The 13254-nt window shown below is 26.3% G+C and overlaps 2 protein-coding genes across 2 annotated transcripts; one reads left to right on the forward strand and one right to left on the reverse strand.

Annotated features, from left to right (window-relative positions):
- Positions 1–444: 444 nt before the first annotated feature.
- Cert (ceramide transfer protein) lies at positions 445–8781 on the reverse strand. The gene is made up of 8 exons (XM_070314887.1): positions 8259–8781; positions 8007–8126; positions 6276–6513; positions 4945–5228; positions 3776–3943; positions 2559–2990; positions 1344–1476; positions 445–1126 (listed from the first exon to the last, which is right to left on the reverse strand). Exons 1-8 carry the CDS (start codon positions 8529–8531, stop codon positions 999–1001), a joined length of 1776 nt encoding a protein of 591 aa, XP_070170988.1. The 5' UTR covers positions 8532–8781; the 3' UTR covers positions 445–998.
- Positions 8782–9568: 787 nt separating this feature from the next.
- On the forward strand, positions 9569–12752 carry Trmt112 (tRNA methyltransferase subunit 11-2). Its single transcript, XM_070314875.1, has 3 exons — positions 9569–9759; positions 10921–11022; positions 11146–12752. The coding sequence occupies exons 1-3, from the start codon at positions 9682–9684 to the stop codon at positions 11338–11340; spliced, it is 375 nt and encodes a 124-aa protein (XP_070170976.1). The 5' UTR covers positions 9569–9681; the 3' UTR covers positions 11341–12752.
- Positions 12753–13254: the final 502 nt, after the last annotated feature.

Genomic DNA, 13254 nt, shown 5'->3' on the forward strand with positions numbered 1-13254 from the left:
TAGCTTGTAATGCATAATACTTCGTTCGATGAGTAAAAATTCAAGACAAAGAAATATAATAACAAAATAGTCTTGTGATTTAGCAAAGAATTAAAGTGATGAGAATTAATTAGATATATTAATATATTAATTAAATAATAAATTTGTAAAATATGAAATTAATTTATTATTCATTATAATTTATTTTTTAATTTTTTAATAATTTATATATATATATATATATATATTATAATTTCTTAAATTTTTAGAATGTTTGCTCGATTGATAGAAATAAGTTTATTTTATGAAGAGAATATTATTCTATCCATATGCAATCCAAAACAGTTCTTGTCAGAAATAAGAAAAAAGATTAATCAACATACAACATGATATAGAAACGATTGTTATTTTACAATAAATCTAGAACAGTCTTTATTATATATACGTTTTTTCAAGTGATTTTTATATTGCATAGCAATATACATATATATTTATGTATAACTAAAAATAACAATATAATCTGTAAGATACAATTCAGTATTTAATTAGATATAATGCGTAACAAGATTTGTGTTTGTGTATTTAATTCTCGGTTAAGATTTATACACACTGGATAAAATACTGTGTAACAAATAATAAGCTATTATTGGAAGAGGAAAGGATAATCAGCAAACAGTACTAACCATGCGTGCTTCATTGTAGCGCTTCATGAAGTTGATTGTTAAGTGTATACAATTGCTATATACACTCATTTATATTTTAAATAGCCTTTAATATTTATCATATCAATTTATCTTTCCCATTCATAAGTTATATATAAGTCAATTATTTCAAGCAAATAATAAAAAGAAAAAGTGAAACATAAAATTGTTTCACTTACGTCGTAATAGCCATTCTGCAATTCTTACAGTATGTATACTAATACAAACTGTTGTTTTTACAATAATCACATGAAGACACTTTGAGATAGTGAATAAGGAATTGGATGGAAAACATGAAATATTTTTTATTAATCATATTTAGAATGTGATTGGTTTGTTTTTGCACTGATCAATACAAAAATTAGTGAACCGCTTCAGGAACTTTGGATATTCTCTCTTGTAAACGGCCCGTAAAACAGATGCTGGGGCCCAACCACCCGGATTTACTAAAATTCAAATCAAAAAGTTTATTCATACGAAGAGAGAAAGAAAGAGAAGAAGAAAGAAGAAGATAGTGAGTAAGAAAAGTGGAAATATACATAATATTCTCACATAATAGTTTGAATAAGGAACGAAAATATAGAATTATATTTTATATATATATTCAGGCTTTTAATATGTTAAATATAATAGCTGGCAAGAAGAGATTGAATTAATACTCACCAACTGAACAATATGTTATTTTACATGTAATATTTTCCCTCTTTATTTCCTCTTTGTCTTTTGGAGGATCGATAAAAGTTTGACATACGAGACAAACTGTTAAATAAACTCTCACGCATTTTCCTGCATTTGGCTAAAATAATAATTTCACTTAGCAACTGTGTAAACTTATTTTAAGAAATGAAACAGTTTGACAATCTAACAGTGGAATAAGTATCTCTCAATGGGATATAAAATTGTCTCAGAGGATACTTTAACATATTATCTTTGAAAATAACGTAGTAGATAAATACATTGCACAATCTTTCAGCTTTCTGTATTTCTTTGTTAAAGGACCTAGTTTAAAAAGCCAAATTATTTTTTTTCCGTGATCAAATAGAGATAATGAAATAAAACAAAAAATAGATGAAGGGCTACATCAAGTATATATATATATTTTTTTCAACTACAAAAATAAGTAATTCACTATTGTAAAAAAAAAATTATGCATTCCTTTACACAGACAGTTTTTATAAATAACTATTATATACTCACAATAGAGTTCAGTTTGAATCATGATAATTTAATTAAATATAATTTGATTTGATATATATGTATATGTATAGTCTGTGTCCTTCAGTTTAAAAGATAAAAGGAGATATCTACTTACAGTGGGGCATTCTGTATATTATTTATCACATGATCGTTATTTGTTTCAAATTCTGAGATCAGCAAAAATATTGTCTAAAATATTTTATAACAAAAATATTATTGCTACTATAAATAATGATAGTGATGAGGACTTTTGAAAAGAGAATATTCAGAGATATTGAAATTTATTCATAAGTTATTTTTATATAAATATATATTTTATGCAGTATTATTTTATTTGCACATGTAAAAATATTTAAAAAATTACCTTTAAAAATTTTTATTTTTTTATGCTTTAGCATAAAATAAACTATATAGATATATGAAAAAAATTTAATATTTATTTGTTGCACTTTGTCATCTATTTTTTGTTTTATCTCTAACCAATCGTGAAATATAAAATAGTTTAGTTTTTAAATTCACTCTTGTAACAACTTAACGAGGAGATTTAGAAAGTTAAAAGATTGTATAATACATTTATCCATTACTTACCAGTTACACTTTCAGATAGTTTAGATTATCTTTGAAAACAATTTTACCATACTTATCTCGTTAGATTCTTTTTGTATTAAGCGTATTATTTACCGGGTAATCAGGATGTTCAGTACTATGATTACAGACTATCCATAGATCGTGAGCATCACGATCCTGATCATCCGATACTCGACGTATATGCGACCAAAATAACGCATCTCGCTGACTCGCTGGCCAGATACGTTTGTGCGTTTGCAAGAATAAAAGCGTATCTTTGGAAATGTTTTCAACGATTGTCATATCCTCTAAAGTGGCTTCCCATCCACTTCTGTATTCGGGACTGAAAAATATTTCACAAACTTCATGACCAGTTACTCCCTTAACGACGTGACACGCTTTGAGGGGATCTACAACTAGTCCATCAGCTTCTTCCTCCCGCCGATACATTCGCATATCACCATCTTCAGCAAATAATTGCCAACCACCCGCTCCACCCACGCCGAGTCGAGCATAATGGAGTTGCTCCATAGTGATTTTCTCTATCTGCAAATCGGCAATAAGAAATATTTTACATTTTAACATTGCATACTACTGTCATTTAATTGTTTGTTTAACTGTAACTATAATTAACTACAGTTTGCGACTGTATTTCTCAACAAAATGATCAAGAGTATTATTTCGAATCAGTTGAAAAATTGATGAAATTCAAATATATGTAACTTTGCAAAAAATGATTATATTATAGATCAATGTTTCTGGAAGCATTTTAAAGCTTGAAGTTTCAGCTTTCAAAAACGCTGTTAAGCTCTTTTAACTACGATAATTCTTATCCAGGTGGCATAATTTTCAAATCAATTTCGAAAAATTAAAAAAAAAAAAAAAAAAAAAAAAAATTCAACTTTGAAATCATGCAAAATAATGTCAAAAAGAATTTTTATTTTAGTTTTGCTGTAAAATTAAAAAAAAAAGGAGATAATTTAGTTAAGATTAAATGATCTTAATTTGACATATATTTTCAAGTTCATGAATCTCAGTAACTTTCAAAAGTTTTGCATCATTATTAAGCATAGATTACTGAACTTTTATAATTCATCATTATATACATTCACAGAGATTTAAACATACAAGTATATAGAATATAATTAGTTCAAACTTTGTTTTGTGCGTGAAAAGTTCCAAATCTATGCATTTTATTATTTTAAAATAAATGCACACATAAAGTTAGATACATTCTGTCTTAGATTTTACTAATAAGTAAGTTCTCGATGCAACAGTAGAATTTTGATAGAGTCAGAGAATTGCACAAAATGAAAAAAAGGTATAGTTACTTCAGGCCATAGCTTATGTGAAGACGCTGTTGTGGTGGGAAATGACAAAATTGAAACAGATTTTTGTTTCAAACGATTCCTTAATTGATTTTCCTCTTCGATTTTGTCTAAACCTGTCTCGACGGCATCATAAAATTCTTCGTCACAAATAGCGCTATGCGGACCTTCCTTAAAAAGTTTCAAAACAAATTTTTAAATATTATTAAAATTAATTAATAATTAATATTATAATTTTAAAATGTATTGATGTCTTTTTCTGGATCTTAATTTATAAATAACTCATCATATTAAATGCATAGAAATTCATGCACAATTACTCCTTCTATTCTGATCATATTTATAATCAGTTTCATTTATACAATTTACACACATACAACATGTGGAGTCCTATTTAAAAAGATATAGTGTTAAAATCTTAAAATATATAACATCGAGAAAAATTTTTTATTTATCATAAGATGTATTTCTTTGAAACAAGCAATCTTTTTCTTTGAAGTTTTTTCATAACAAGAAAAGCAACAAACATATTTTAAAGGCTTATTAGGTGTATATAAAGTGGTATATACTGTATGTGTCTTTTTTTACACTTCACACACGATTCACGAACAAACAACTATCTAAATGTACATAATATATTATTGACCATCTTCAAACCTTTATATTTAAGAAACTATTTCTTGAAATAAAAATAGCATACACTTTTATCATTTAATTTTTCACAAACTTTCACACAGCAATTTTATTATTTTTGAATTTTGGGATACCCTGTATATTATGTTCAGAAGAATTTATCATAAATAAATAACTGTAAATATACTTATATACATATCTTCATATAGAAATGTCCATAATGATATAAAATAATTTAGAAAAAAAAAAATATATATATATATATTTGATTTCTCTCCTAATATATAAAAAAAATATATAAAAAATATTTTAGAGGGAAATATATAAAAAATATTTTAATAAACTTATTTTTTCAAAACTCTACTGACAAGAAATAATAAAGTCAATGACAATAGAAAAACATAAGCAGGTGTTGTATATATATGTATATACAATATATAGCAGGAATATAATGTATATTTAAAAATTCTCTAAAATAGAAACTTTATGCAATAGAAATTACACATATTAAATAAGATTATAATAAAAAAAGAATCCACCTCATAGTCAGGACCTCCATGAATAAGAACTCTGGGTCTGGGAGAGTCGTTATGATGCATGGCAACTTGATCTTTCAGAACTTTATAAAGTTCTTGTAATTTTCGTTTTTTTTCGATTTCTTTTTCCCATCTGCGACGCCATGCATCCTCTCGCTGTATCATTAATTCAACGCAATGTTGTAAAGTTGCTAACACGCCTTCACTGGTGGCTTTAAACGTTATCGCTTCTCCTTTGAAATCCACTGATTGTTCAGCTGGATTAAACATCATCTCAATTTTCTTTTCTGGAATTTTTGTAATACTTAATAAAATATCTTAAAGCTTTTTTTTATATCTTTCATATGATAAATGTATTATAATCATATATGCGAGTATATCATGAATACACATATCAAAGAACACTAGAGGAAAGATATAAAAATTAACATAGATCTCCTAAACCAACATATGTACTCTATTTCTCATTAATTGAGTATTGCAGTTTATTAAAGATAAATGCTTTCTTAAGTTAGTTTATTCATTAGAACTGCTTAGTTTTCAATCATCAGAAGCCAATAGTTCGTGTATTCATTGCTTATTTATATGTTAAATTAGTTTGTGTCAAGTTTTTGAAATTAAATATTTTTTTTTGTAATTTTCTTGCCAAATTATATATAATAACAAAATAGACAAATTATATAAATAACAGTACATCTTTTTTTCATAATATTAATTATAACATTAAATTATTCTGTATACTTGTAAATTTCTAAACTATTTTATGTTTATTTTTACTCTTTTATTATTTTTTTTACAATATAATTAAGGAAACTGAATTAGAACAAGCAATATACTCTACATGGTTTATACATTGATATAATCTAACAGTTTACTTCAAAACGTCTCTTTAAAAAACATTAATTTCTGATGTGACCCGTCTTTAATACAATAGATAATTTACACAATACATTTCTTACATCATAAATTTTATATTATAAAAGAATGTATTTTTTTTTAAATGTTTATTTTTATAAATAAATAAATCTTAATATTTTTTTTTGCTTTACAAAAAGATCATCTTTTCAAAAATGACATTAAAATTACCAAAATATTAAATAATTATATCATAAATATTATAATTCTCTGATAAAAATAGTTTGTATCTATAAGTATATATAAATCTTATATATATCTACAAGTGTATAAATTTTTATTCTTTGAAGTTTCAGCTAAATTAGGAGCTAAATCTCGAAAACAAAATAATATGTCGATTTTGGAGTCCTTTTTTTTCAACAAACTTGTTAAACATAAAACTAAATAAAAAGATTTATATACAAGTTAAAAATTATTACCTTTCTTGGAAGTATTCTTGACATTTTCTGCACAGTTATCAAAATATTTCTGCAAAGTATCGATCTGCTTGATCAGAATATCTCTGAAAGTTTCAATTTCGGCTAATTTTTCTTTCAGTCCTCTAACGCCACGCTTAGTAAAGCTACCGGCGCTCGTTGTTGATTGTGTATTTGATACAAGTGAAATGGCACTACCATGTCGTTTGAGACTATTTTCACTCCCATAACCGGATTCTGACTATTTGATAAAAATATATTATTAATCGTTACATATACATAATCTTATCTTAAATATCCCAGTACAGAATATCTGGAAAAATTAACATAAAAAAATATTTTGGACAATAGTTGTAAAGTTTTAAGAAAGTAACTTATGCTCAATATAATTTTATTCATACGAGAAAACATTCTGAGATTTGACGATTATTTTTATCTTTTTTATAAATGAAACCATATAGTTTTTTTACATATGTCGATTTTTGTAGTAATTTTAAATGTAATAATATTAAGATAGAAGTATTAAAAAATAAATTATTGTATAATAATTTATAGATAAAGATGAATTAATTGATATAAAAAATACATAGCATTTAAAAACAGATATAAATGTTGCAAGTGTAATAACGCATTTATATAAAAATATAATCAACAATCAATTATACTCGCCACTCTATGAAAAATTTATAAGATATTATAGTAGAAGAATAAATACCTTATAAGATATTGTATATTTAAAATCACATTGTGCTACATTAAATTATAAAATATTTTGTAAATTATTTTATATTTTCATATATATAGAATGACTAAGAGAATTTATATATGCAACAAAAATTTTATATGTGTGTGTGTGTGTATATATATATACATATCAATTTTTAAAAACATTAAGATAATTTTCAAATCTCAAAGAAGCACCTCTACATGGAAGGGTAGGCAGGAGAGGGGGGGGGGGGGAGAGCACAAAACCATATTGATTATAAATATTTCTCTTAAAATCATAGAACTCTTGTCCAAACTTTTTTTTTCAATATTCTTTAATATTTTTTTTAAGTATTTTGTTAGATCATCAAAAATCAACACATGTGCAATTTAACTCTAACTTTAAAGTAATATCTTAATTGTAATTTGTAAATACTAAATTTAAGAAAAATATACATATGTATATAAAATAAAAAGAATTATAAGGGATTTAATATACAAAGTTTAGCATACATATTACAAAAAAAGATTTTTTATATATATAAAATGTATAAAATCTTTCCAGATTCCTCGGAAAGTTCGTGTATATTGGGTTGTGTAGATTGTAAGATCCGACATATGCTATGATCATGTAATACAATTTACTCAATTACTGAAAATAACTAGAAGTGGGATAGAAACAATGTTTAAATACCAATTAATTTTTTTTAAATTATCTCTGCTATTTTTGTGTTCATGGCTGATATTCATAGTCAGTTCTTATATTTAAGACCGTCTTAAGCACAATCTTAAGATGTCCTAAACCAATCACAGAGCTGTATTAGCATCTTAAGACATTACTTAAGACGGTCTTCAAATAAGAACTGACTATGAATACCAATCTATGACTTTGCGCTCGGCTCTTATTAGTCCCTTATTTACTTAATTTATTAGTAATATCTAGAGTTATATCATTTCTATTATAATAAATAAATAAATATATATATATATATATATATATATATATATTATAATATTTAAAATAATTACCTTGTAAGACTTTAAAACATCTACCCATCGTTGTTTTTCCTCTGGACTATTTGCTCTTAAATACCAAACTAAGCAATCATTTACAGACACATCAAATCTGCATTCATCAAATTGATGTGCCTAGCAAAACAAAATACTTAGTACAAATTCAATAATTTAATAATTATACACCACAACTATACACACATTTGTAAACAATTGATAGAAAAGAAAAAAAAGAAAGAAAAAGCTATCGCATGTGCAATCTCTTACCTTGATATTAGCTTTGTACAGACTAATCGACCCACGACATCCAAATCCGCTGTCCTGCTCAGATTTGTAATAAGACAAAGTACCATCTTTGAGTACAATAAATCTAGTTTGCCAGCCATGTATGTAATTTGTCCATTTGGATAATGTACCCTGAAGTTCCGGAACTACGACCCCATCGGAATCCTCGTCGTCATCATCGATCTCGGCATCTACGATACACTCGGTGTCCTCGTTATTGAGGCCCCGTAACGTTTCCGTTACTTCATCGGCCATTCTTATCTATCCCAATTATACGATATCGCTCACGATTCACGTTTATTTACGAATATGCTTCTTAACATTGCTAAGAAGGAAGCAAAGAATCGAAGCTAAAGTTGTAGTAACCACGTGAGATATTTCACTGCAGTTACGTCAACGATGATCGGTGAATGATCGCAAATGAAATAAAACGTCTCAAAACATAGTTTCCGATGACAATTTTTCCACATAACCTATACGTAAAACATCTCATATCAAACATAATATCAACTTACTTTTTATAGGCTGCATTCAGCAGAATAAACAGCTTTGCAACTGTTGTAAAATTCTTTAATATGATTGGTTCTTGCCCTTAGTTCCTGCCAGATCTAAATGTATAAACCAATCATATTAAAGAATTTTACAACAGTTGCAAAGTTGCTTTTTCTGCTGAACGCAGCCTAGGCTGCGTTTCGATATTCATTGCAGTACTGGAAATCTATATAGCGTTTTCGAATGAACGGATTAACCCAACCTGATTCAATTAATCACTATATTTTACTATGAATTCAAACTTTTTATTGGCAGTGATGATGCAATGACGTCATTAATCACTCTGAGCAACTCTGAGAGCGATTGAACCTGCTACCATAGACATAGTATATCTAGATCGAACGTTTGCCTTTATTTAAGAAGTGGGGGTAAAGATGGACGTAGAAAAGGACATACTCTGTTTCGTGCTCCTTGCATTCTCTCTCGCTCGCACGTAGTATGACGAAAGAGAGCGCTAAGCTCTGTGCCAGCGAGAGAGAAAGCAAGGGGCACGAAACAGGATTTGTCCTTTTCTACGTGCACCTCGACTCCCACTCCTCAACACTCGGTCTAGATTTAAGCGGGGAACACACACTTTTGCATAAACGCATAATCATAAGCATAAGGAATTTGATTGGTCAATTTCCTTGTGCATAAGGAAATGGACCAATCAAATTCTTTATGCTTATGATTATGCGCTTATGCAAAAGTGTGTGCTCCCCGCTATATTATGTCTATGGATGCATACGATTTAATGAACTTAACCTAATATAACCCAAATAACCTAATTTTCTCTATACACGCGCTTATTGTATGAGCTTCATGTCAACATTTCACTTCTTTAACGAAGAAAAGCTTTTAATTGTAGAAAAACATGAAGCTTCTTACACATAATATGTTAACGTCCAGGGCCATAAGAGGTGTGACAGTTGGCTATCCTCTGAGAATTATTGTAAGTTATTTTTTTATTGTATTTAAAAAAAGAATCTTACAATTTACGCTTGCGAAAAGTCGGTCTCAGTATACATATTTAAAATATATATTTGATTATTAAGAACAAGAGAGAGAGAAAGAGCGATAGAGAGGAGTTGTAAGCTCTGTTTTGGATGTAATAATCCAGAAAAAAGGTAAATAAAATAGAATATTATTTTATTAATGTTTCAGCTCTGATTTATAACTCTGGTTTCAACTACATGATTAAAATTCTTGTCTTAACTTTAATTTTTCACGTTTCAATTCTGTCATATTGTACATGTAAAAAAGCAACATAAATATTCAACTGGCCGGATATATAAACAATATTATTTAAAAATTTAAAAAGATAGCATAATATAAAAATGTTTCAATTTTATTATTTAGATCAAATTAAATTGTTATCTATCTTTAGAAACATAAACATTGTTGCGTGGTTTTTGGCTTGATAGAATGCAAACAACAAGGTTAAGACATTTCTAATGTGTATTAAATCTTTGTATTTTGATAAGTGATAAATATGCTCTCTCTCTCTCTCTCTCTCTCTCTCTCTCTCTCTCTCTCTCTCTCTCTCTCTCTCTCTCTCTCTCTCCTCGTCTGTTCCCCCTCCCTCCCTTCTATAATAACAATTTTATATATATATATATATATATATATATATTTATAACTCCTTCATTTATTATATCACTTTTGTTGTTGATTAATTATTTTCAAATCATTCTCTTTCCTTTCTTCTAATTTTTTATAAAAGAAAAGATTCAAACCTCATAATACAAATGTATTATATGGCTTAGTGTCTGTGATAAAATTGCAAACAATAATGCAAAATAAAATATTTTAAAACTTATCTACTTGTGTGTGTACTTTAAAACATACATATTCTCTATAACATTTACTTTAACTTAAAAATACTATCTTTAATATTGTTAGAATAATCATAATTTTTATTGTAATTAAAATAATAATTATAAATATATAAGTATATAATTATATTAATTATCATCGAGTAGAAATAAAATATGTCAATTTAATAGCTGACAACTATAATCAATATTACTGTCATATATTTATTTATTTATGTGTTTTCATCATGAGATTACCACACAAATGTTTCATGAAAAAAAATATTTGTAATTTGTAGGCCAAAGACATCAGAGTATCCGAAGTAGATTTTAATCCAGAATATATCGCTAGGATAATACCAAAGTTAGATTGGACAGTGTTGTGGAAAGCTGCAGAGAGTGTAAATTTACCTTCTCTTATATTTACATACAGTCCTTTAACAAATATACATATGCACATACATGCATATAAAAGAACATTAGATAAAATGTTTGCTAATATATTGACATATGTTTTATTACAGATAGGACATGTCGGTGAATTACCTCAGATTTTAATAGAAGATTTTGAGACAAATGAAGATTTTCTAAAAAAAGTTCACCATGTTCTGTTGGAGGTCGAAGTTATAAATGGAGATCTATTGTGCCCAGAATCCGGTAGAAAATTTCCCATCAATGATGGCATTCCAAACATGCTTCTTAACGAAGATGAAGTTTAAATAACAGAACTAAATAATTTCTGCGAATATTATTTGTCATTTTTTCTTAATCACTTTCTTTAAATATAATTATTAAAAATATATATCTCTCTCTATCTAAATATATTATGTACATTTTTATGTTAGTTCAATTTTTTTATTTGCTCTCTTATATTAATATAAAATCGTTAATAGTTGAAAACAAATATTAGATATATCTTTTGTGTATGTGCTTGTGTAAGTATATTAAATGTACATATTTACATATATGCATAAAAAACAAAGAGTTTTTATAAGTTCGAATAACTTCAAAATAAACTCATTTAGCTAGAAGAAGAATATATAAACATAAAATGCATAACATTCTGTTTTTTAAACCTCTTGGTTTCATTGCAGTTATATTGAATTATGATATAAAGTATATATAAAAATGAAAAATTATATAAATTCTTTTTAGTGTAATACATTGAAATAAATCAGTTTTTTTGTATTCCCTCATTCACTTTTTTTATAAATATAATTAAAAAAGTCGTTTTCGAATTTATCCTAAATTTTTCTTAGAAGGCAAATAGAAAAATGAATTTGTAGCTATATCTTAAAATATTAGAAGGAAAAAAATCAATTGCAAACATGCATGATCTAAATATACCAGTTGAGATTTAAATTACATTATCGAATGTGTATAATTTGATTACAGATATTTTATTGCACAGATATGTCTAAAGACAATAAGATAAAACTTGTATTATTTGCAGTGCTTAATATATAATCATTTACATCATCTTTATATTGCTACTCACAGATAATTTGCTCTAGTATTTTCTATTCCATTATCAAAGTAACTACTATGAATGTAACATTTTGATACAATGATATTCTCAACTATAAAGCATAGCAAATAATTCTAGTAATATTACAGCGAAATATATTAAAGTATAAATGGAATAAAATACAAGTATATCATATATATTCTTGGATATTAGATTAATATTAGCGATACACGAAATATATTTATACACATAAGTATAACAGAATTATCTCTTAAAATTAATAGATTAAATTTATATTATTAAGCAGATTATTTGTATGTTATGTGCAAGGAATATAATATCAAGAGACACAGTAGTGTCATGCGTTTTATTAATACAAGAACATATATTTTTAAGATTAATTTTATAAGATGCATACATAGTATAGCACAAAATATGGCATTTATGCATACAATATTTTATAAAATTTAATTTGTTATGTGTGAAATAAATGTTAAAAATTCGATCTCTGCTAATTAATTTTTTTTTTTTTTTTTATGGAACAACATTTATAAATTCAAATTCTTATAAAATGAATTATAAATTAAGATACCTCTTAAAATATATTATAAAAATGTAATCATTGCTATTCTTCTTTTAGAATAAAACATTTTAAATGCACAAATCTTTCTGTCATGTTATTAAATAATTTTTCTTTATGAAGTAATATTTACATAAATAAATATATTTCAAAAGGTACTTTTACAATAATTAAAAAGTCTGATGTTGTCAAAAAACATGTAGAATTTATGCCAAAGATTTGTATATATTAGTCTTCTATACCAATAGCAATCCTTAAAATAGCTAAAATATATTACTTTGTTCCTTGTGATTTATTTTCAAGAGTCAAAAAACTATAAAAATAGCTCTAACATTTCAGCCACAGCCCATATTAATCTTTTTATCTTTAAGTATCAATGAAGATTGGATTACTCTTGAATTAAAAGCTATGAAAATATTTTTATACAATAAATTTTTACTACAGCATATAATAAATATTAATGTTCTTATTATAGTTTATTATTAGAAACCCTCTCCTACTTTTTAGTTACGGCCTGTTCTGCATATTAATCTATGGAAATTTTATTCCTTTAGAGATATGCCAGTTTTTTTTTACTACATTTCC

This window comes from Polyergus mexicanus, unplaced genomic scaffold (genome assembly GCF_030449975.1).
Source record: "Polyergus mexicanus isolate NDT 795.1 unplaced genomic scaffold, iyPolMexi1.0 SCAF_68, whole genome shotgun sequence".
Classification (NCBI taxonomy): Eukaryota; Metazoa; Arthropoda; class Insecta; order Hymenoptera; family Formicidae; genus Polyergus; species Polyergus mexicanus.